Source organism: Trifolium pratense, linkage group LG4 (genome assembly GCF_020283565.1).
Source record: "Trifolium pratense cultivar HEN17-A07 linkage group LG4, ARS_RC_1.1, whole genome shotgun sequence".
Classification (NCBI taxonomy): domain Eukaryota; kingdom Viridiplantae; phylum Streptophyta; class Magnoliopsida; order Fabales; family Fabaceae; genus Trifolium; species Trifolium pratense.
Genome location: NC_060062.1, coordinates 6,598,575 through 6,623,809, shown reverse-complemented (window position 1 = coordinate 6,623,809; position 25,235 = coordinate 6,598,575). Strand labels below are relative to the sequence as shown.

Genomic DNA, 25,235 nt, shown 5'->3' with positions numbered 1-25,235 from the left:
CAAATCCAGTACTAATCACTACAGGACCAATTAACGATAGCATATTGAGGAGGTTTTTTTGCTTATTGATGGAGTTGCGAGCTCATGATTCCTTAATTTAAAAAATTTACGATATCTTCGATAATTCTTGATCAAAATTTAGTTACGTAACGGTCGAACTAAATTACCCGAGCCGTTTTTCCTAAAAACTAGAGTGTAAATTAAAAAATAAAATAAAACAGAACAAGAAACAACTTTGCCTACGTAGTAGGATTATAGGAAGAGAATCTTTTCTTCTTATACTTGTTATTTGTTTCTTCTGTGCTCAGTCTCTCTTCTTGTTTGTGGAGGTCAGTTCTATTTCCTAGTTATGTCCATCTTGAATTCCACATTTTCTCAAAACCCCTTATTTCTCTCTAATTCTTGAGTAAGCCTCAACTTTTACCGTTTGTTTTGTGTGCATTATTATAGTTTCTTCTTATTTCCATGTGCTTTTTGTTGTTTTTAATATAATGAATTATAGGTTTTCATATCAACTTCTAATTTTTCATGCATATGGGTTTATCCTAAGTAATATAATAATTATTTAATTATTTCTCAGCATGAATGATCCATAAATATTGTGATATTGTTGTCACCTTGTTGATTTTATTCTGATATATGTTTGTTAATGTTAATAATATCATATCTTTTAATTGATGATGACAACTGCAATTGCTGCCGCAGTATAATTTTTTTCCACAACATGACTACAATTGCGGCCACATTGGCTGCATTTGCCTGTATTTTCAGTCATGTTAAGGTTTGCTGCGTTGCCGCGACTACAATTTACTGCAATTAATCATATTCCCTATATATTGTTGATATTAATTTGAAAGATTGTGAATTTTATTGGCTTATTTGAAGAAAAAGTTTTCTATCATGTCGTTGGCTTATGTGTTTTGTGTTTATAATATCATTCCTGAAGCAAGAAATTTTTGAATTTGATTTATAGTATGTATAAGAATGTTATCAAAATTCACAATCCAATGCTAATTGAAGAATTTGGGGTGAGTTTATATGATTTATGTAAATTTGACTATTGGCAACATACATGATTTTTAAAGGATTTTGATTTTTTCCTACTTTATATGAAAACTCAATTTAAACATTTATATATTAATATGAATTTTACAATACAACTTGCATGATTCATGTTTTTTGTTTGTTTTTTCTGCTGATCTGTTTACTAATTTGCAGAAATAAACCTAGAAATTGCGCACCGTTAATTTGTTGGTAACGAAGAGAACAAGGACTAGCTAGGAAATAGGATATCTTTTGTGCTACTATGGAAGATCTCTCTTTAAAAGATGACTTGGTTGAAGAAAATGGCTTATATACAGAAGATGGAACAATTGACATTCACAAAAAACCTGCCAACAAGAAAGCCACAGGAAATTGGAAAGCATGTCGCTTTATTCTCGGTATTAAATTCTTAATTTTTTTATGTTTTTTAGGGTTGTTCTAACAATTCCTGTATTAGAATTTGGTGACACTAAGATGTTGAGATGGAAAATTGTTGCAGGAAATGAATGTTGTGAAAGATTGGCTTACTATGGCATGAGTACAAACTTGGTGAACTATCTCAAAGAACGTTTCGGACAAGGAAACGCAACTGCTGCAAATAATGTCACAACTTGGTCAGGAACATGTTACCTCACACCATTGCTTGGAGCCTTTTTAGCTGATGCATATTTCGGAAGATACTGGACAATTGCTAGTTTCTCATGTATCTATGTCATTGTAAGTTCTTTGCTAAATTCTTTTGTTTTTCTCAAATTACTTGAACTGTGTTTTAGACCATTTTACACCGGTCCTCGAGGGGATTTGAATTGAACGCTTTCCTTTGAGTTAATAAGACCAAACTCTTACTGCTGAGCTGACACGTCATAGACAAATGTGTTTCACATCGTTTGTTATTCATGAATAAAAAGATAAACTAATATGAGTGCAAGACCTGATAACGGTGGTTGTTTGTGTTCTTTTGTAGGGAATGGCGCTTCTAACATTTTCCGCGATTGCACCAGGTTTAAAGCCTTCATGTGATGCTAATGGTTGCCATCCAACATCAGGACAAACTGCAGCTTGCTTTATAGCACTTTACTTGATTGCTCTTGGAACTGGCGGTATCAAACCGTGTGTTTCATCTTTTGGTGCTGACCAATTCGATGAAAATGACGAAACTGAGAGGAAAAAGAAAAGCTCCTTTTTCAATTGGTTTTACTTCTCAATTAATATCGGTGCACTCATTGCTTCCTCAGTATTGGTTTGGATACAGATGAATGTCGGATGGGGGTGGGGTTTTGGCGTACCTGCAATTGCAATGGTTATCGCGATTATATTCTTCTTCATCGGTAGCCAATGGTATAGACTTCAAATACCAGGAGGAAGTCCACTTACAAGGATTTGTCAAGTAATTGTTGCGACATTTAAGAAACATGGGCTACGAGTTCCTGATGATAAGTCTCTTCTTTATGAAACTTCTGATGCAGAATCTAACATCAAAGGAAGCCGCAAACTTGAACACACCGATGAATTGAAGTGAGATATCTAAAGTTTAATTACATTCTTAATATCTTACACTTTAACTAACAAAAATTCCTTGACTCCAGGTGTTTTGATAAGGCAGCAGTAGAGACAGAATCCGATCGGATTAAAAATGTACCGGATCCATGGAGTCTATGCACAGTAACACAAGTCGAGGAGTTCAAATCAGTCATTCGTTTACTCCCCGTTTGGGCATCACTGATAGCTTTCGCAACAGTATACAGTCAAATGGGAACCATGTTTGTGTTACAAGGCAATACAATGGATCAACACATTGGCCCTAAATTCAAAATTCCATCGGCATCCCTCTCCCTTTTCGACACCCTAAGTGTCATCTTCTGGGCCCCAGTCTACGACCGCTTCATTGTCCCTTTTGCAAGAAAGTACACCGGCCATGAACACGGATTCACACAACTTCAAAGAATCGGTATCGGCCTAATCATCTCCATCATTTCCATGATTGTGGCCGGGATCTTAGAAGTCATTCGTCTCGACATAGTCAGAAAAAACAACTACTACGACCTCGAAACAATCCCTATGTCGATCTTTTGGCAAGTACCACAGTATTTCCTTGTAGGCGCCGCCGAAGTTTTCACAAATATCGGTCAGATGGAGTTCTTTTATGGTCAAGCACCTGATGCTATGAGAAGTTTGTGTTCTGCACTTTCACTCACAACAAATGCATTGGGAAGTTATGTGAGTACATTGCTTGTTACTATTGTCACAAAAGTTACTACAAGAAATGGAAGTCTTGGTTGGATTCCAGATAATATGAATAGGGGCCATCTTGATTACTTCTACTGGCTTTTGACATTTCTTAGTGTGATCAACTTCATTGTGTATCTATGGATTGCTAAGAGGTATACATACAAAAAAGTGACTCATCTTAAGTGAAAAATGTAATGTACCCTGATGATGAGTAAATTGAGGAGTTGATGCCTTAGATTAAAAAAAATAAAGTATTGAGATTTAATAAACAATTTATAATTTGTATGTGTACATAATGAAAATCTCTGCTGTTTAATGGATAAAGTGTATCATTTTACTCCTTTAAGTTTAAAGTGAATCCTATATCATAGAATCAAATCCTAACAATCGAAATCTGTTGTTGGTCTTTTAGTCCAATTGTATAATGATATTCACTCCAACACCGACACTTCTTATTGAAAGTATGTTGGTGTTGGTGTCTAACACGTCACTTAAACGTATAATTGTTGGGTAGGTTCACTCCTCAAGTGAGGCCTATCAATTAATAGAAGAAAAAAAGGGGAGTGTTTAAGTAAAAGTGTTGGGCTTTGTGTGTTGACCCATGTTGTCATCTTGCCACATAAAGAGTATGTCTTGCCCATGTTGTCATCTTGCAAGGTATTTCAGTTTTTATGAACCGAATTTTTTCCATCGTTTAAAAATTTCGGTCAATAGAAACCGAAACTTTGTGACGTTAAAAAAAAATCTAAAATTTCCTGTTCCAAATTTCGTGTTCCAAATGTCGATTGAGAGTGAAAAAAATATAGCTTATGGGCTACAACTTGAGTAGAAGAAGAAGAGAAGAAGAAGAAGAAGAGAAACAAAGGAAATAATGACGATGAAATTGCAGAACAAGACTTTTGTAACATTGATTTTATGTTTGTGACTTTTAAGTTTTTTTTTTTCTAACACTGATTCGGTTCGTAAAAACTGAAATTTTGTGTTCAATTTTTTTCGAATTCTAAAGGACAAAGTGAGATTTTAGGAGGTATAAAAGAATAGTGGGGTAGAAACTTTCTGTTCGACACTCCAACGGTCTGATACTCCTGCGTATCGTAACGGCCGTAAACCGGAATGATGAGCATTTACTGCACATCAAGACTCAAAGCCGTTTTCCGGCAGCCACTTGATGGCCATTAATGCTATCAAGGGCCTTGGCCCTGCGCTGGGGCTATATATATGTGTCTCCACTTCATTCCAAGGTACGCATATTTTTAGCAAAGAAAACCTACTCACACACAAACTGACTTGAGCGTCGGAGTGCCTGCAGGTACACAACCCCCCTCCGCTCCAACAGGGGTTTCAACCACCTTCAACGCTTTCAACCACCTTCAACGCCGGCACAGTCGCATTCTCCTGGTCTACACTATCGCTTTCATTGTTTGGTTTGAGCTACAAGTTGAGTAAGTGTTTTTTTTTTATCACCTAATTATTTTTTACTAGTTTAAATCTCTTTTTAGGTTGTGCTAATTTATCCACTTGTGTAAAAGTTGTATGAATATTTTTCGCGGATATCCATCAAATATGGGTCAAATCGATCGACATTCCAAGTTGTGTGGATATTTCTTGTGTTTTATTATTTTTATTTCATTTGTTGCCCCTTTCTATCATAAAAGGCTAGAAATAAAAATAAATAAAAATTGAAGGTTGTCTTTGTTGATTGAGTAAGCTAAACACGCAAACATAACAAATTTTGATACATTTAATTTAATTATGATTTTGACGCATTTTGACTCTAATTTCTAAGCAGTTACTAATTTCTTAAAAGTCTATAAATTCAAACAGCTATTTACTGAAACAAATATACCAAACATATAATTTGTACAACATAAAGTGATCAATAAATTTTTATATACTTCAAGCTTAGAAGAAAGAAGATGGCAGAAATTATTAAGTTAATTTATTTAATGGTCCTATTTATTTCATTATCTCTTATTTTAACCAACTCTATAGCCGGTAAACAATTTTTCTTATTTATTTGAACTTTCTTATTTAATTATCTTATACAAAATCTTTCACCCCTTTCAATAATATTTGTTTCTTCTTTTTTTATATCACAGTATGGGATAAAAACATTTCGTGCAAGGAAAATTCTGATTGTTCAGGCTATGTATGTCTACCTTCTTATGTTGCAAAATGCTTGTCTTCTAGATGTGATTGTCGCCCATTAATTCATTGCTAAGAGATTCATATCTTAATCTCTAGAGATGCAGTTCAAATCTCAACTAGAATTGTTATCAAATGGTCATTACAACAACCATTATTATTATTATTATTATTATTATTATTATTATTATTATTATTATTATTATTATTATTATTATTATTATTATTATTATTATTATTATTATTATCTCCGATCTTTAATATAAGAAATAGTTCACTTTTTAGATACATTTAGAAATTAATGTACTTAATCTATGATATGGTCTAGATACAATAGTCTTTTAATGTATCTAGAAAGTGAATTTTTTTCTTATATTAAGAAGTAAGAACTAGAGGGAATATTAATTTTGCCTTTCCCAATAATTTATTTTTAAAAAATGTTATTGTTGATGACTGTAATTATAATAGTTAATTACAGTTCAAAAGATTCAAAATCAAATAATAGTTAATTAATTGTATTTGCTTCTAAGCCTAAAATTTTACTATTTGCCTATCGTAATAAAATTGTTACTTCTATGAGACTCCCTCTATCCCAAACTATAAGGATTTTTTTTTTTGTCTCAAATTATTCTAGTATTGATACAAAGTTTTTAATCCTGTTGGTGATAATTAATCTCTGTCGGAGAGCACATAAAGTGAATTCTTTATCCCAACCGATTTTTTTTTGCATATGAATAAATCAGGAATCGAAATGGGCGAATAAACAAATTGACGTAAAAAAATATAAAGAAACAAAAAAAAATTAATTGTAAAGACTATAATAATTAAAACCCGATTGAACATCAAAGCAACTAAGACAAACTTAAGATTAAGATTCAAAAATCAATTCAAGTTCAACAATAAGGTCTAAAGAAGTAGTAGTCAATGTGTTGATGAGAGATGTTTGAAACATTGAGGAAGAGTTATCTCCGGGTAATTGGAGCATATCCTTTGCATTTAGAACATATTGAAGTGGTTCATACTGTTGATCTGTCAGATATCACTGGATGTTCAAAACCCCCTTCTTGGTGTGGTATGAGTTTTCCAACATTTTTTCGTCTGATGAAGTTTTAAATCCTAATGTTGCTCATGACTTGACGATTTTGAAGCAATATTGGGAGGGTAAGGATGCTAGAGACATTGGGCATATGGTATATACCGATGAGGAAGAGCGAAAGGCAACTATTAATTATTTGAAGAACCGTGTTGTTATTATAGAAGAGCCTTTCACAGATGGTGTCTAAAACCACGAAAAAAAATTGGCAGAAGGATTTTCAGGTTCATAATACCCGAGCTAGGGGTAGGCATAGAGATTGAATTTGTCTTGCTTTTTTATTTATTTATTTGGTTTGCTATTTTTTTTTCTTTCTTTTTTTATTGTTTCTCTTTAATGGGTTTGACTTAGTCCTTCTCTTTGATTTCTTTTATTGGAGAAGGTTTTGGTCTATGTCTTCCTTCTCTTTTTGTTGTTGTTTGTTATTATTTATATATTTAGGGTGTTGCAGTTGGTTCACCGTCTGCTCCCCATTTGCTTAAAAAAAAATCAAGTTCAACAATATAAATTAATATTTAAATAATTTTGTTATTAGAAGGGTTGGTTTTGCCATCAAAAAAAGAGGTAGCAGCGCAACTTGTTGCCCGTTTATCTTCCATTTAAGTATAATTATCTTATGTATATATAAAATGTCTCATATAATTTAGATAAAGATTTAATAAATTTTGGAGATATATTTTTTGGTGTAGGTATTTTGAAAATAAAGTGACATAAACTCTAGGTTTGAAATAGTTTGATTATTATATTCACCAAAAAGAAAAGATATTATTTTATTAAATTTAAAATGCAATTTAGGATATAATATTATTCACGCCTACTAGTTTAGGTAGACACTACCTTGTACTAATCAGAATTGGGCTTAGCCCAATATCTCTTTATTAACCAATAACATTTTTTCTCTTATGAAATTTTTTTCTCTTCATTAACCAACAATATATTTTCATGAGGTGAGATGTGTAGCTCAATTGGTTAAGTTAATTGAGCTAAAGGTTAAGAAGCAAGAGGTACATGGTTCAAGTCTTGACAAAAAAGAAAAAATTAACATAACATTGTAATACTAACGATTAATAATATTGTTTATAAAGGAAAAAAAAAAACAATATCTTTTCATTATGCCTCGTTTGACCAAAAGAATATCAGTATTCTTCATTTCCTCAACCGTCTCAATCTATCTATATGAACAAAATCACCAAAACACTATTCTTGTTTGTTACATCTGTTAGAATCAGAGATACACAAATAGGAAAAGAGAAAGACGGCTAGGGTTTCAATAGAATATTATTGCATTACTTGGCATTACAAAAAGGTTACTAGAGAATATATAATAAAACCTAATGGACTCCAAACTAACAGGCCCAATAACATAAACTATTATTTTATTATCTAACACCTACTCTCAAACTCATGATGCATCAACAAGAAGCATTATGAGTTTGTCAAACAAAATACGAAAATAAAATAAACTACCAAATAAAATAAACTTCTAACATCACCCCTCAAGCTAAAGCTTACTAAGCTTTAAGCTTGTTACAAATTAGCCCTGACAACAAATCAACCCAATTAAGATCACGATCAACAAAGAGCAGCCATTTACCATCAAGGAGGGGAGAACCAAATCAAATTAATCCAACATCCAATCCAATGCAGTCCAAGATAACCAAAAAACCAAATCAATCGAACAAATTCAAACTAAACCAATCATAAGAATCAATAGGGAGAAGTGCAATCAATCAGAAGAAGTGCAATAGGGAGAAGTGCAATGCAATCAGAAGAGAAGTGCAATAGGGGGAGAAGTGCAATACAATCAGAAAAGAAGTGCAATGGAATCAGAAGAGAAGTGCAATAGGGGGAGAAGTGCAATGCAATCAGAAGAAGTGCAATAGGGGGAGAAGTGCAATACAATCAGAAGAAGTGCAATAGGGAGAAGTGCAATGCAATCAGAAGAGAAGTGCAATAGAGAGAGAAGTGCAATGCAATCAGAAGAAGTGCAATAGGGGGAGAAGTGCAATGCAATCAGAAGAAGTGCAATAGGGGGAGAAGTGCATTACAATTAGAAAAGAAGTGCAATAGGGGGAGAAGTGCAATAGGGAGAAGTGCAATGCAATCAGAAATGCAATAGGGGGAGAAGTGCAATACAATCAGAAGTGCAATAGGGAGAAGTGCAATGCAATCAGAAGAGAAGTGCAACAAAGGGAAATTCAATCAATCAAAAGAGCCTAGACAGAAACCAAACAAAATCAAACAAGACCAACTATCAATAGAAAGAGACCATAAGTGCCAAGAGAATACCCAATACCAAATTACTTCCTAAACAGATGCACGAACATGAACAAATTACACACTTAATAGACTCCAAAGCAACCATATAGCAGGTTCCCAATTCCAATTGCACCAATCTCAAATGCAACAAATTCCAATCTCGGTGGAGGAATTCAAACTTGCACTTTAAAGAAACAAACATATACTAGCAAATTATAAGAACAACCAGACCGAACCACTACTAGAAAAATCTTAAATACCGACGGGCAAAATCTGTCTCTAAAATGCAAATATTCCGTCACTAAACATGTTAGAGACAGAATTAGAGACGGATTTGATTCTGTCTTTGATTTCCTCGTCTCTAAACTATCAGAGACGGATTTTATATTCTGTCTCTGATTGGAGACGGAATTTATCCGTCACTACCAAATAAAAATCTGTCTCTAAACATTGAATTCAAAACACAATAATCCGTCTCTATTGGAGACAGAATTATCCGTCTCCATATTCAAATAATTATGTCTCTAAAATTCCGTCTCTAAACATAGAATTCCGTCTCCATAGAGACAACACATTTTTCGTGTCTAATAATTATTATTTTTTGTCTGTATAGTAATTATAAATGCTTATACAATTTTTTAAATATTAATTTTTATTTACTCTATGTAATTCATATAATTCTAGAATGTGAGAATATTAAAAAAAAAATCGACACCAAATTTACAAATTAACATAAAAATGTATGTCATTCTTACAAAGTATCAAATGCGCTACTACGGCACTACATAATAATATCAGACTTAAAGTTGTCCAACACAAAAAAATACATATAATTGATTTAACGAAAATACATAACGGAAAATAACTAAAACTAAACTTCACTGGATTTCAAAGATTCTTTGATAGTGGCTGCTTGAGATCCTAATCCAAATATGTTTCTCTTCTTGTTAATGCCTCCAACCACGTCATGTATATACTATCATCATCAGATTGTTGGCTATGTTGTCTGCTATCCTCACCTCTTTGAGAGTTTCTCTCAAACAATTTAGTTTATGCAGATCCATCTCCTCTCATCATGTAGAGAAGCAACTCTTAGCTCTTCCTCTAGCTCTACCAAAGTTTATGTAACTCTCTGAAACCAATTCAAAATCAAATATTAGCAATTAGCATAATATGTGCATGAATTAACTACATTAATTGTTGTCAAATTATATAAGTGTAGGAACTAACTAACATTATGTGAATTAAAAATATAGAATTTGAAAGAAGCTGACAAGTTTTAATGGCATACCTTTTAAGTTGGTCTGGACCAAATTTTCCTTCCTGTATCCTTCACTTGGTCATGGAACTCTTTAGGAAGTCTAGAGTATAAATTTGAAAAAGTGTTTAGGTTTATTAAAATAATATAATCAAATGATAGGATACTTACCAAATGACATGATGTGGAGGTTAGAATCAAATCATTGTCTAATATCGATCAATTAGATGTTAGGCGCTTATGGTATAAAACCCGTTTTGGGATACTAATTATTGACCAGAAAGAAGCACATATAATTAAATATTGGAACATGACATATTCAATATATAGTTTTCTACATTTGCAATATTGGCATGCTGAATTTATTAGATGTTGGATATCAGTTCAAGAAATTGTGAATCACTCTAGTCCTTGAAAACTATAACATTCAGTTTCTTCACTGCAAACAGATACAAGGATCATTCCAAAGATTTTAAGCATGTGAAGCACCAATAAAAAAAAAAACCCATTATCTTGAGAATGAGAGAGATAAACGACACTTACAAGGTAAAACTAAAACTAAAATTGATTTCAGACTTCATAGAAATGAGCAAACAAAAACACACAAATTTGACACTCACATTTTCCACAAAGTTAAAGTAGTCATAGACACAAACAAACAAATTCCACTAGTCTTACATGTACAAGGTTCACCAGAAGCAGAGTTACTGGCCATACCTGCTCTATTGCTTCACTCTTCCACACACTCACTTTGCATAAATCCTTCAAATAATCTGTCAAAAGAGGAACATCATTTACAATAGGAAAAAGAAAAACAGAACCAATAATTAAAGAAAAGATAAAAAGGGGATATCTACACATGCAGCTTCAAAACAAAACTTAGAAACAATAAGCATAATAGTTTATTTATGGAAGTCACAATAGCAAAAACCCAACATGAGCAAAATAGAATCTCTAGAACATGAAAGGAACACAACTTATCAAAGTTCCTATTAAGAGAGTGAAGGCAATGCCACAAAACATAAGGTATCAAGCATAAGATCAAAACATGATATATATCAGTGCTAAAGGATACATGTCATATACTAGCATATATTAGCATTCAAATTGATAACAATCCTAAATGAAAATTAATCTAATCAGATCCCTTCACTCATAGTTCAATCTTATTAATTCCAATACATATAATAACTAGACCGCCTAATGCAACTTCAGTATGACATCAGTTAAAGTTAACAAAGGTATGCTGTATCAAATAATACTAAAAAAGACAACAGAGACAATCATTATAGTGTTTATTTATGTTTGTCAGTTATGAACAGTGGAGGTGGCTTTATCTAATTTATAGTACAGAGAACTCTGGAACATTAAATCAGGTTCAAACTCATAGTCAATAATATATAGGTCATTTTGTTGGTGATAAGGTGGCATTGAGTTCCTTTACCAGAAGCAGGAGCAATGGAAATCATAACATGCAGTGGATCTTCCGTTTACGCCATTTCCAGATTTGGCAAGTCCATATTTGTCTCAAGCTCCCTAAATTGTCTAGAGCTCTTTCAAACAAGCAGAATATCTCATCCTTCACAGCTAATGATCTGCAATGCATTGACCACTCAAACATTAATTTAGACAAACAAGGTAGATACATGATAATAAAATCAATAACAAAATTAGAATCATTGCAATCTAGTACCGGTCTAGCTAACATGTCACATAGACACTACAATCAACCACCTCAGATAAGAGAGCCTTCAACTTCTGAAGTTATTTGTATGATTGCCGAGAGATATCATAAGGTATCATGAGACAAGCAAAGTAAAACAGGGGAAATCATAAGGTATCATGAGAGATCAAAACATATTATCAAATATTATCGGTGGAAAATGAATTAACTAAACTTGATCAAAACAATGTTGCTCATCAAGGCATGTGGTTATCATATGTCAAAACCAATCCAATAATCAATAAACCATCTTCCCACATTCTAAATTTAATTCACCTAGATTTTCATATCAAAACGCTTTTTTTTTCAATCAAAACAAGGTTGAAACTTCACTAACCTCTATCCCAATTTCAGCAACACACCCGAAACCAACTATTTATTAACAATTATTCAGTACATCAGAGTATAGTACACGGACACTGAATAATTTTTAAACAAGCAGAGTAAGCAAACAACATGAAGAACAGTAAGAATCATAATGTAAAACCAAAAAATCCCTAAACTTTTGATAGATAGCTAGTGATCTAAGAATATTAAATCCAAAAACAAAACCTACAGATTTTGAGAAATACCAAATGAATATCGTAGAAATATAAAGGAATATGAGTGGAGGAAGAAGAAAACCATTGTTGTCGTTCGAAATCTGACCCTAACGCCCAAAACATCTTCAAATATGTGTTCTACCAAACTTTCTATTCTCCTCTTAGCTTACGCGGCATCAATTCTTGCATTCCTGGATGTTTTAGGGTATAAGAGATTAAGAGGAAAGGGCCTACTAATAGAAAAACTGTAAACTCAGAAAACCTAGATCTATTGTTTAACGAGAAAAGAGAGAAAACCTGAACCATCAGCGTTGTCATGGTCCCATCGCGTAATCAGTTGTATTTGCCGTTAATGTTCCAATCAAGCTTCGACAAAGCAGTGGATTGATCGGATCTTGAAAGGAGAGGTATATACTTCAGGTTCGAAGAGAGATTGGGAAAGAAGGTTTTTTTTTTTTTTTAATAATTTTGGGAAAGAATGATCTGAGAGCAAAAAGTTTAAGAGTAACTGCAAAAGAAAGAAGAAAAAATTGAAAGCAAAGAGGGGGAAAAGTAAAGTGAAAAGCGGGGAAACCAAAATTTGGAGAGCGCTTGGTGAATTTGTTTTTAGTTTTTACTCCGTATTTGCAGAGATTAGAGGGAATTTGTTTTAGATTTTTTTAAGAAAATAATTATTTATTTTTTTAAAAAAGTTATTTTATTATTTTGATAGTGTTTGTAATAGATTTTTAAAGTCTTATTTTTAATTTTAAAATAAAAATTTAATATTAATAGTTTTTTTAGAATATATTTTTTTTTTAAAATAAGGAACTTAGGTGCTTCACATTTAAAAATAAAAAATAAAAATTTATGATAGTAAACGAACGGAAATTATCTTTAGAATTTTATAAAAAAATTTAAAACAAAATTATTATTTTTAAAGCTTAAAGTACAAATGCACTCTAAAACAAACCCTTGAAATTTAATAAAACAATTCGAGAGTTTCTCTTTTATTCCCCTCAATTTGCAAGGGTTTTGTAAACCCTCCACTAAAAATGCCTCCCAAAATATTGTAGAAATCTAAGAAATGGGTGAGAAAGAAAACATCAAGAAACTTAAGAGAAGAGCATTACCTCTGAATTGTGATCGAAGGTGGTGAGAATCGTGACTGACGGTGGTGATAACGTGTGATAGAAAATGAAATCGTGACTAGTTAGCAGATTGAGTTTGAACGACAGAGTTAGATCAGCGGATAAAGAAAAGGGACTGAGTTAATGAGTTTGTGAGCGTTAAGTCATCGTGAAGAGAAAGGGGAAATTGTGACTCAGGAAAATGTGTTTTATAACATTAAAAAAGTCTAATTATAAAAAAATAAAATAAATCATTTTGTTTAAAATTTTGAGCGGGCAATAAAAAAACTGGCGTGAAATTTATGGCGGGATGAATTTTCAATGTTATTTCGTTTAGAGACGGATTCTAGAGACAGATTAATTCAGAGACGAATAAATTCTGTCTCTGACAAATGTTTGACTATTTCAATATCAAGTTGACTAATTAGAGACGGATATAGAGACGAAAACTATTAGACACGGAAAAAATCTGTCTCTAATTTTCGTCTCCAACTATTGTTTTCAATTATAATTATAAAAATAATAAATTAGAGACGGATTTAGAGACAAAACTTTGTTGAGACAGAAATTTCTGTCTCTAAAATTCGTGACTAATACATATATTTTAATTTTGGTCTCTAACAGCTTTTTTCTGTCTCTAATTTCGTCTCTATTAGAGAAGAAACAAATTCTGTCTCTAAATTCCGTCGGTATTTAAGATTTTTCTAGTAGTGAACAACCGAAGCACAAATAGAGCAAACTTGCTTTTCAATTAATTTCCTTCTTTCAATAAATCAACTGAACAACCAAAACTAATCTTGTGTTCAAACAAAAAAGACAAAGCAACATATTCCCAAATTATAGGGAACTCGGCAGCGGAAGCAACAAACAATTCAAGGAGGATCGAACCATGCTCTGATACCATGTTAGAATCAGAGATACACAAATAGGAAAAGAGAAAGACGGCTAGGGTTTCAATAGAATATTATTGCATTACTTGGCATTACAAAAAGGTTACTAGAGAATATATAATAAAACCTAATGGACTCCAAACTAACAGGCCCAATAACATAAACTATTATTTTATTATCTAACAACATCGTCACCCTCAAAAGCTCAATTTTCGACCACATCTGAGCTATTCCGTAGAGTTAAGTATCGAATCTGACATATGTTCCACAGATGTAAAAAGTTTATGTAATATGTCATTTTTCTACTAGTGCCTCATCAATCATCATATGTCCTCCCTGTAGTACTGCTTTATTTCACGATCTAGGCATTGTTATCGGCAACCACCGTGCCGGAAGTATCGCTGCCAAGAGGGGTCACTTTTTGACGGTATTAATCTTTCATATTATTCCTGTCCAATTTATATCTTCTATTTCCTCCCATTTAAAAGATGATATATATTTGTTTCGTTTTAGCCATGTTGAACTCCCATTTCTAGAGCTTCAAGCCACCGTCTCTTGTAATGGAACCATAACACCCAGAGGACCAAAGTCAATGCAGCTATAGTTGAATGTTGAGTTAGTTTTCCAAAAGATGAATTATAAGGAAGAAAAGGAATTCTTAAGTATCCTACAATTTTTTTTTATCTCTCCTAATAATAAAGTTTCGATCGAAAATCAGTTGTTACTTATAAGAGCCAAAGGATATGAAAAGTTAAAGTGGACAAAACCAAATCACGGAAATCTTTTAGTATATGATTTTGTTTTATTGTTAGAGGAAATATATTTGGATATCATGTGATTTTAACAAATTTTCTTGTTAAGTTTTCTAACTAATAAATTATTTTTTGATAAAACATTTTAAATAAATGAAAGGATATTTTTTCTTTAAAATAAAAATTTCTTTCGTTTTAGAAAGATTGCATAAAAACATTTTTACTTCCAAAATAATATTTAACAATGTATTTGTTGCAAAATAATATTTGGAAATAATTCTGGCTTTTTTTTTCTCTTTTCCGTGGACTTAACATAACTATTGTAATACAACCTACAACCTAGTATGCTTTTATTATTTTGAGTTTCGAGTGTCTAATACATTTTTTCATTTTCATCAATTGGTAAATGCAGAACATATGCACAACTGATGCTTATAAATTTGTTAGGGTCTGATTATTTGAAGAGAAATAAGAAAGAGAAAAATAAAGAAGAGAGAAATAGAGATGAGTTAGCAATTTTGCCCTTGCTAAAAAACTTCGGTTCGCAAAAACCAAAATTTTTTCTAGTTCAAATTCAGGGAAAATCGATTAACAGAAACCAAATTGTCAGTGTAGATGATGAGGAACAATAGGATGTTTTTAGTTTTCTTTTATTATCAAGCTAAGAGGTGGTGATGGCATGTGCACGAGAAGTCTGGAAGTGAAAGAAGTAGGATAAAGATAATTAGGCTTTTTATTTGTTTTTTATTTCTTCCATAACTATTTTTTTCACATTAGAAAACGTGATTAATTAAATTTTTAGAATAATCATCATCAATTTAAAATGAAAACTGAATCAAGTTATTTAATAAATATAACTAGAGGTATTTTGGTATTTCTAAATATAACTAATATTTCTTCCTTCTTCATTTCTTGGTCAGTCAAGGGCCAACCTAGCTACTTTATCTCGTTCAAATGCCGAGGCCGAATATAGAGACGTAGCTAACATAGTGTTTGGATTATGTTTGCGTCGAAATTTATTCTTGGAACTTTGTTGTCCTATCACAAAAGTTACGGTCTACTGTGACAACATCAACATTGTCTAAAGTTGTAAATAATTAGTACTGAATGTAAATTATTACTAGAAGAAATGTCTTTGTATTTATAGAGATCAACATGAGATCAATGAAAAGGCCCTCAAACTTTCTTACAGTAAGTAATATGAGTTATATATGTTGACATAGAATTCTATTTAGGATATCCACAATCCAGTAATTAATTTCAAAAACAAAAGTGAAAAAAAAAAATATGGACAAAAGTTTGTCTTTGTTTCCATTTTCCAAATTTTCAGTTTTTCATTCTCAAATTTGATAACTGAACTCACTGAACCATCTATGGTTTTATATCTCTTACTTTTAATTTCAACATAATTTATAAACCCTTATATATATATATAGAGAGAGAAACATTTCAACTATCTTCATGACACTACTATAATTATGGCTTACAATAGCACTAATTTAATAGCACTTTTACACAAGTGCTATTAAATATGTCACTCAAATTCATATAATAGCGCTTTACTAACAGAAGTGCTATTGTAGGTAGTGAATTTTTTTTATCAAATGCTTTTAATAGCACTTTTGTGTAAGTGCTATAATAAGTGTACTTAAGATAGCACTTTTTGTTACCTTAGATAACACTTCTTAAAAAGTACTATTATTGAGCCTTCTAAGTGAAAAAAAAAAAAAAACTGAAATTTTCATTTTGGAGCTGGATCTAAAACACATTTTGCGCCTTCACTTTTCACTCTCACTTTTCAGTTTGAGATAAAACCCTACCCAAACCACCGTAGAACTGCTCACCGTCTCAAACCACCGCCGCTCACCAGCTTCTCACTTCTACCGTCTTCTCACACCACCGACGAACTCGCCATCTTCAATCTTCGCACCATCTCGTCTCCAAATTTCCCCGTCAAAAAATTGCTTCTGTTGAACAAAATTTCCTCGTCTCCAAATCTTCGCCGTCTTCAATCTTCACACCACCGACGAACTGCGTCTTTGAAGGCTTGAAGGAGGTACAAATTTCCCCTCTCTGTATTTTTCTCACATGATTAGGAATTTTTCTAGAACGAGTGGGTTTCTTATTATCATTCTCTTATGTCTGCAATCAATTGGTTATTTATGAGATTGATAGAATTTGAATTCAATTTGATGATGTTTCTATTTCAATTTGAATATATACCATAGGATGATGTTTCTATTTCAATTTGAATTCAATTTCGTGCTATGTTGGCAGTGAGAGAAGAAAAGTGATTTTGTGGGTTACGGGATTTTGTGGGTTACGGGATTGAATTCAATTTGAATTGGTTTGTTGAATTCAATTTGAATATATACCATAGGATGATGTTTACATGATTTTGTGGGTTACGGGATTGAAGAAACTGAGTGCAGAATATGAAATATGCTTTCGAGAATTGTTATTTTATTATGAACAGAGATCAGTAGCTGTCTGTAAAATGTAAAAGCTTAGCTCTATGGCAGTAGGAGTCTCATTTCTTCTTTAATTACGTTTATTGAAGCTAATTGTTTAATGCTCCGTAATGTCTCTGTGGTTCTGTTTTGTAACAGCAGTTCACAATATATATTTAGTCATGTCTCATTTTAACAAGTAAACAAACTAGGACAAAATAGTCGTTGCAAAACTGTTTTAACTACTGAAACTACATTGACACTTAGATTAATATGACAATTTATTTCTCATGATGATGCAATCATATAATTAATTGGCTTCACTGCTACTGAAGTCAATTAATTGACCATGGTCATAAGCTCAATTCACTTTAACATCAACTACCCTACCACATGCTAGCTATTTATTACACATACACTAAAACACACAACAAGACACACTTTGATCACTAGTTAGTTATATAACTAACAGTATGACCATATGACCATATTCTTAAACCAAACTACTTTTGACACACTTTGAAGTTAGCTAGCATATACTAAAACACATGTTAGTGATCATGGATCACTTGTTCTGGTTCTTGAACTTGGACTTGTTAGCTAAGACAGTTAGCATGATTCTGTTATACACAAGTATAACCTAAGATGAATAATTTGTTATTTTTTTAGTTACTTTTTGAGTTTGAAATGCAAGTTTTGAGTTTCTGTGATGAACTTATACACATGCATTAAGAAAAGAGATAACTTAAAATTGGTAATTATTTGTGTATTGAAATTGGTAATTGATTTTCCTGTTCGTTAGATTTTCCTTCCTGTGTCTTTTCCCCTGTTGTGTGGTTAGTCTGCCTAAAAACACAACACAATTAAGACCATACTAATTATTTTAACTCAAATTATCTATATTCAATGTCTTACCTATTAAGACATAGGAACTATGGATCAAAAATGGATGTCAGCCAATAAAATGTCAAAAGAATTCGAAGATGGAGTGAAAGAATTCGTTAAGGTTGTTGTTGCTCATGCTGAGGACACTAGTAAAATTATTGAAAAAGGATTTGTTTTTACTGATATATCACAAAAATGGTATACAAATGAATATATACAGCACTAGATGGCTTTACAGAAGAATGAAATTAGCCTAAACATCAGCCTAATCAATGTAATTGACAGCTAACAAGAAGCCTCTAGAACAAAATATCATGTCTGCTTGATTTATGCAGATATGACATTAATACTTGATCCTTGACTTTATTGACATTAATACTTGATCCTTGACTTTATTCTCCAATACTCCCCCTCAAGTTGGAGTGTGGGGATTATGAGCACCCAACTTGAATGTTAACTCCTGGAACTGTTTTGCGCCTAGAGCTTTGGTGAAAATATCGGCTTGTTGCTTCTTGGTGGAAACATAATTGGTAGAGATTGTACCTTTTTGCAAATGTGTGCGAATAAAATGACAATCCACCTCTATGTGTTTCGTGCGTTCATGGTATACTGGATTGGCTGCAAGGTGTATGGCTGCTTGATTATCGCAAAACAACACAGTCGGTGACTTGTAGTGAACTTGTAAACTAGATAATAAGCTTCGTAACCAAATGACTTCACTTACAGCTTGCCCCATGGCTCTATACTCCGCCTCACTAGATGACTTTGACACTGTGGATTGCTTTTTAGTTTTCCATGATATAGGAGCTGATCCTAACTTCATTAGATACCCGGATGTTGATCTTCTAGTTAGTGGACACGATGCCCAATCTGAATCACAATAGGCCACAAGCTGAAGATCATTTTCTTTAGGCAAGATGATGCCTTGTCCTGGTGTAAATTTGAGATATCGTAGCACTCGCATGGCCGCATCCCAATGGGCTTGTTGAGGAGACTGCGTGAATTGGCTTAGTATATGGACTGAATAAGTGATCTCTGGACGTGTGATGGTTAAGTAAATCAAACGACCAACGAGTCTTCGGTAGCGAGGAGGATCTGAGTAAGCCGGTCCCGTGTCCAAAGCTAACTTTTGATTCTGCTCCATTGGGAAAGTTGAAGGTTTGGAATCAAGCATCTTACATTCATCCAAAATGTCCATGATGTATTTACGCTGACACATAAACAAACCAGTTGCTCCTCGTGCAAGTTCTAGTCCGAGGAAATATTTAAGAGGCCCAAGGTCTTTCATGTGGAAACACCTTCTCAAATATTGTTTGAAGTTGGTACATGTATCAGAGTAGTTACCTGCAATTACAAGATCATCAACATAGACCAAAACTGCCATGAATTCTCCTTCTCTTGAATATGTGAAGAGACTATGGTCTGCATGTGATTCTTGAAAACCATATTCTATGAGTGCATGGGAGAGCTTTGAATACCAATTACGTGAGGCCTGCTTCAATCCGTACAAGGATTTTCTCAAACGGCAAACCATCCCTGCTTTAGGAGTGTGATAACCTTCTGGGACTTGCATATAAACTTCTTCATCTAGATCTCCATGTAGAAAAGCATTGCTCACATCCATTTGGTGTAATTCCCACCCTTTTGCTACTGCAACAGTAAGAAGGCAACGCACAGTAGTCATCTTGGCTACAGGCGCAAATGTTTCATTAAAGTCTTCTCCTTCTACCTGTGTGTATCCTTTTGCTACAAGGCGTGCCTTATATTTTTCAACTTCTCCTGTAGCTTTGTACTTCACTTTGTAGACCCATTTGCAGCCCACTATCTTCTTACATGTTGGTGGTAATTCTAAATCCCAAGTACCATTCTCCTCAAGAGCTTTGAGTTCTGCTGCCATTGCTTCTTTCCATTCAGTTTTCTTCACAACTTCTCTATAGCTTTGTGGCTCTTTAGTATTATGTATTGCAGCAAGATAGGCCTGATGCCTGCGAGAATAACAATCATTACTGATAAAATTAGTGATAGGGTAGATTTTACCTGAGGAGTGTGATTGAGTCTTGGGCATGCTTATGGGGTTCTTGTGTGATGTGTAACAATGATAGTCTTGAAGATACCCGAGTGGTTGTCGTGTGCGTGGTGGAAGGTCTGTCTCCATCTCATTATGTACCGGAACTTCTGTCTCCTTCTCCTTATGTACTTCGATCCCTACAGCGTTTGGCTCCTCATTTTGACCATCCATCTCGGCTGGATTTGTGTCTCCTTGTCCTCGATTCTCTTGTCTCTCATATTTTTCCACTTCATCGTGATTACTCTCTTCTTGTTGTCCAGAAATTTCATGAAAAACAACACTTGGTGACTCTATTGGAAGCTCTTTTTCATGTACAACATAAGGTAAAATGTTCTCATAAAACACCACGTCTCGCGAAACAAAGAACTTCTGTGTCTTAGGATTGTAGACCTTCCAACCTTTTTGTCCCTGTGGGTAACCTACGAAGATACATCTTTCTGCTCTTGGATCAAATTTGTCCCTCAGTTTTGTGTTTGTACTAACATAACACAAGCAGCCGAATATCTTCAAGTGATCATAAGTTGGTGAATTTCTAAAAAGTACTTCATACGGTGTGATGCCTTGGTTTGCTACAGTAGGTGTTCTGTTTATAATGTGAGTTGCAGCCAATATGCATTCTCCCCAAAAACGAATGGGAAGGTTAGCTTGAAACCTTAAGGCTCTTGCAATATTTAAAATGTGTCTGTGCTTTCGTTCCACGCGCGCATTTTGTTGAGGTGTGGCTACACATGATGTTTCATGAATTATTCCTTTTTGTTTGAAGAATGTTTGAATGCTCATATTGGTGAATTCTGTTCCGTTATCACTGCGCACCCTTTTAATTTTCACATCAAATTGTGTCTCTATCATGTTGTAGAAGTTTATTAATATGTCGGTTGTTTGGGTTTTATTTTTCATTAAATATACCCAAGTTCCACGACTATGATCATCTACCAAAGTGAGAAAATAATGAGATCCATCATGTAAAGGTGTATTATATCTCCCCCATAAATCACAGTGAACTAAATCAAATGGTCTCTCAGCTTTATTGATACTATGAGGAAAAGAAAGTCTATGTTGCTTTGACTTGTGACATATGTCACAGCAATCTAATTTGCTGAAATTAAAATTACAATTGATAAAACTAGAGAGGTGCTGAAGAGACTGTGCTGAGGGGTGCCCCATTCTGCAGTGCCAAAGGGTGGTATCATCTTTCTGGCTTGTTGTAAGAGCAGATCCTTGCATCATCCCTTTGTACACATAAACCCCATTATGCATGCTACCCGATCCAATCATCCTCCTCGTGGCTAGGTCTTGTATCACACAAGAATCAGATTGATAAGTTATTATGCAGTTTAAATCAAGGGTCAACTTATGTATAGAGATTAAGTTGCAACTAAAATCGGGCACAATCAACACATTAAACAACTTGATATTTTTATCAAGTCTGAAATTTCCAAATTTTTCTACCAGCACAGTATTTCCGGTGGGAACTGTGATATAGAAAGGTTTTTCAAGTGATTGTATTCCCTCTAAAATTGAGGAAAATGGAGTCATATGATGAGATGCACCACTATCCAAGATCCATTGAATCTCTCTATTACCAGCCATGCCAGCAAATGATGATGATCCCAAAGTCTTCATCCGCATTCCATGAAAAGCGTGACCTTTATCAGCCACATCTCCATCATCTTTGCCTCGACCTTCATCAACATGAATTGTATGTGCAGCCATATTTCCTCCCGACTTATTGTTCCATCGTCGTGTTCTGCGAGTGTCCCAGTTTGGAGGGTACCCGATTATCTCAAAACACTTAGCCTTGACGTGTCCAACCTTTCCACAATAATCACACTTGGAATTGGTTCCTTCTTTCTTCTGTTTGCTTCCTGCAGAAGAGTAGAAAGCAGTTCCTTCATCCATCTTATTTTTCTTTTTTTCCTTATCAGCATTAAAGCGTGCTTCTTCCCTCAAGATGTGATTGAAAGCGCGTCGGAGTGGAGGTAATGGTTCCACATTTAGAATGGAAGTTTTGACGTGGCCATATTTCTCATCATCCAAACTTCCAAGGAATAGATGTAGACGCTGCCCTTCTTCCCTTCGCATCAACTCTTTTGATGCTCCGCATGTGCATTCAGGCAAAGGTTGAAGTTCACTCAATTCATCAAGAAGATATTTGAACTGGGTGTAAAATTCTGTTACACTTAACTCATCGTCCTTCTGCAAAAGACAAAGATTTCGCCATAATTGATGGATCTGTGGTGCGTTGGTTTGAGCAAAACGCTCTTCAAGATCAAGCCATAGATCTCTTGCTGTTGTTGCATGAGATATGCTGCCATGTAATTTCGGATCAGTGGCGTTTATGATCCAAGCCATCACCATTGAATCCGCCTTCTCCCAATTGAGGTAATCTGTTGTTTTCTTTCCTGGTTTTGTGATTGATCCATCAATGAATCCTAATTTGAACTTTGCACGAAGTGCCGTTTTCATCGAACGTGACCAGGTTCGGTAATTCTCTCCATAAAGAGCAGCTGCAACCAAAGGTGTTCCCGGATTATCTGAAGGGCTGAGGTAGTATGGTGAGGTTGGGGTGAGAGCAATTGGAGCATCTGGAATTTTTCTGTCATCAGAGGTATGGTTCTTCTCTGATGATACCTTTCCTGGATCAACGTGCTCTGATGCCATATTGAAAAAGGATTTGTTTTTACTGATATATCACAAAAATGGTATACAAATGAATATATACAGCACTAGATGGCTTTACAGAAGAATGAAATTAGCCTAAACATCAGCCTAATCAATGTAATTGACAGCTAACAAGAAGCCTCTAGAACAAAATATCATGTCTGCTTGATTTATGCAGATATGACATTAATACTTGATCCTTGACTTTATTGACATTAATACTTGATCCTTGACTTTATTCTCCAATAAAAATCATATGTCCATGCTTAAAATGTTGTTATGGACCTGTTAGTGAAAAGGATTTGGCAAGTCACCTAATATTTAATGGGATTGATAAAACCTATACATGTTGGACAATGCATGGGGAAGAAAAAACTAAGTCCACTAATTTGAGGAGCAATGTGACATATACATCTAATGTTTTTGAAAAAGATACGCAAGATTTTGATCGTGTCGAAGAGTTTGATCATGTCGAAGAGTTTGTGAATGTCATTGAAGAGGATATTCGTGATTGTCCTGGAATGTTTGACAGACTAGTAAGTGATTCAGAGAAACCATTGTATGATGGATGCACTAAATTCACAAGATTGTCCGCAGTCTTAAAATTGTATAAGTTGAAAGTAGGAAATGGATGGTCTGATAAGAGCTTCACAGAGTTGCTAACTCTTTTAAAAGATATGTTTCCTGAGAACAACACGCTCCCTAGTCGAGCATATGAGGCTAAACGGATGTTATGTTCTATTGGCACGAGTTACGAGAGGATACATGCTTGTCCAAATGATTGCATTTTATTTCGAAATGAGTATGCATCATTAAACACGTGTCCTAAATGTAGTGCCTCACGATATAAGAAAGGAACAGCTCCAGCGAAAGCACTGTGGTACTTTCCGATTATACCCAGATTTAGGCGCATGTATCGTAATGCAGAAGATGCAAAACACATAACATGGCATGCAGATGAAAGGATTCTTGATGGAATGCTTCGACATCCTGCAGATTCTCCTCAATGGGCAAAAATTGACGATGATTACCCAGATTTTGGGCAAGAACCAAGAAACCTACGTCTTGCATTGTCTACTGACGGAATGAACCCTCATGGTATCCAGAGTTGTTCTCACAGTACTTGGCCGGTGATTTTGGTGATTTATAACCTACCTCCGTCGCTATGCATGAAGCGCAAATTCTTGATGTTGACTATGTTAATTTCTGGACCCAGGCAACCAGGAAATGATATAGACGTATACTTGGCTCCATTAATTGAAGATTTAAAATTTATGTGGGAGACGGGTGTAGAGGTATATGATGAATGTAGAAAAGAACTCTTCAACTTGCGGGCTATGTTATTTGGAACAATTAATGATTTTCCAGCCTACGGAAATCTATCAGGCTATATTGTCAAAGGAAAGCATGCATGTCCTATATGTGAGGATGATACAGATTCAATGTGGTTGGAGAAATGTAAGAAGACTGTATATCTTGGCCATCGTAAATTCTTAAATACCAAACACCGGTATCGCAAATGGAGAAAAGCATTCAATAATGAATCAGAAGAAGGTAGAGCTCCTTTGTCTATAACGGGTGATCAAATATATGAAAAGGTAAAGCTTATGAGCAATAAATTTGGAAAGCCTTTTGCAAATGAACTTGTCACGGGAGGATGGAAAAAAAAATCAATTTTCTTTGAATTGCCATATTGGAAGTCATTGTATGTACGACATTTCCTTGATGTGATGCATATTGAGAAAAATGTTTTTGAAAGTGTCATTGGTACATTACTTATGATTCCAGGAAAGTCTAAGGATAGCATCAATGCGAGGTTAGACCTGCATCGTATGGGGTTAAGAAACGAGTTGCAGCCAATTAAGAAAAAGAACCGTACATATCTACCCCCGGCAGCTCATACTTTGTCAAGAAAAGAGAAAATTACTTTTTGCGAGTTTCTTGACGTACGGAGTTAAAGTTCCAGAGGGGTACTCTTCAAACATTAATAGTTTGGTATCTATGAAGGATCTCAAGTTAAAGGGTTTAAAGTCTCATGATTGTCATGTCTTAATGGAGAATTTGGTGCTGATAGGTATACGTTCCATTTTGCCTGAAAAGGTGCGATGGACCATAACTAAACTATGT

At 34.1% G+C, this 25,235-nt stretch overlaps 2 protein-coding genes and 2 long non-coding RNA genes across 6 annotated transcripts; 3 read left to right on the top strand and 1 right to left on the bottom strand.

The window, feature by feature from the left end:
- Positions 1–227: 227 nt before the first annotated feature.
- LOC123924839 (protein NRT1/ PTR FAMILY 8.1-like) lies at positions 228–3,643 on the top strand. Of its 2 annotated transcripts, none has more exons than XM_045977813.1 (5): positions 228–329; positions 1,219–1,442; positions 1,544–1,761; positions 2,009–2,559; positions 2,631–3,643. In XM_045977813.1, the coding sequence occupies exons 2-5, from the start codon at positions 1,307–1,309 to the stop codon at positions 3,457–3,459; spliced, it is 1,734 nt and encodes a 577-aa protein (XP_045833769.1). In that variant the 5' UTR covers positions 228–329; positions 1,219–1,306; the 3' UTR covers positions 3,460–3,643. The 2 variants fall into 2 exon arrangements, with proteins under 2 accessions (XP_045833769.1, XP_045833767.1); XM_045977811.1 differs by having other exon boundaries at positions 255–406; positions 2,631–3,619.
- Positions 3,644–5,041: 1,398 nt separating this feature from the next.
- LOC123924838 lies at positions 5,042–5,611 on the top strand. The gene is made up of 2 exons (XR_006814857.1): positions 5,042–5,268; positions 5,373–5,611. It is a non-coding gene; the product is annotated as an uncharacterized LOC123924838 (long non-coding RNA).
- Positions 5,612–9,519: 3,908 nt separating this feature from the next.
- On the bottom strand, positions 9,520–12,839 carry LOC123924837. 2 transcript variants are annotated; one of them, XR_006814856.1, is made up of 7 exons: positions 12,591–12,839; positions 12,376–12,484; positions 11,722–11,786; positions 11,473–11,623; positions 10,746–10,801; positions 10,062–10,131; positions 9,520–9,902 (listed from the first exon to the last, which is right to left on the bottom strand). It is a non-coding gene; the product is annotated as an uncharacterized LOC123924837 (long non-coding RNA). The 2 variants fall into 2 exon arrangements; XR_006814855.1 differs by lacking the exon at positions 11,722–11,786 and having other exon boundaries at positions 12,591–12,835.
- A 10,625-nt stretch (positions 12,840–23,464) lies between these two features.
- LOC123922020 lies at positions 23,465–25,066 on the top strand. The gene has a single exon (XM_045974764.1). It carries the CDS (start codon positions 23,465–23,467, stop codon positions 25,064–25,066), a length of 1,602 nt encoding a protein of 533 aa, XP_045830720.1.
- Positions 25,067–25,235: the final 169 nt, after the last annotated feature.

Coding starts and splice junctions, on each gene's coding strand:
- LOC123924839 (XM_045977813.1), top strand. CDS start 1,307: ATGGAAGATCTCTCTTTAAAAGATGACTTGGTTGAAGAAAATGGCTTA. Junction 1,443..1,543: donor AGCATGTCGCTTTATTCTCG/GTATTAAATTCT, acceptor AAATTGTTGCAG/GAAATGAATGTTGTGAAAGA. Junction 1,762..2,008: donor TCTCATGTATCTATGTCATT/GTAAGTTCTTTG, acceptor GTTCTTTTGTAG/GGAATGGCGCTTCTAACATT.
- LOC123922020 (XM_045974764.1), top strand. CDS start 23,465: ATGCATGGGGAAGAAAAAACTAAGTCCACTAATTTGAGGAGCAATGTG.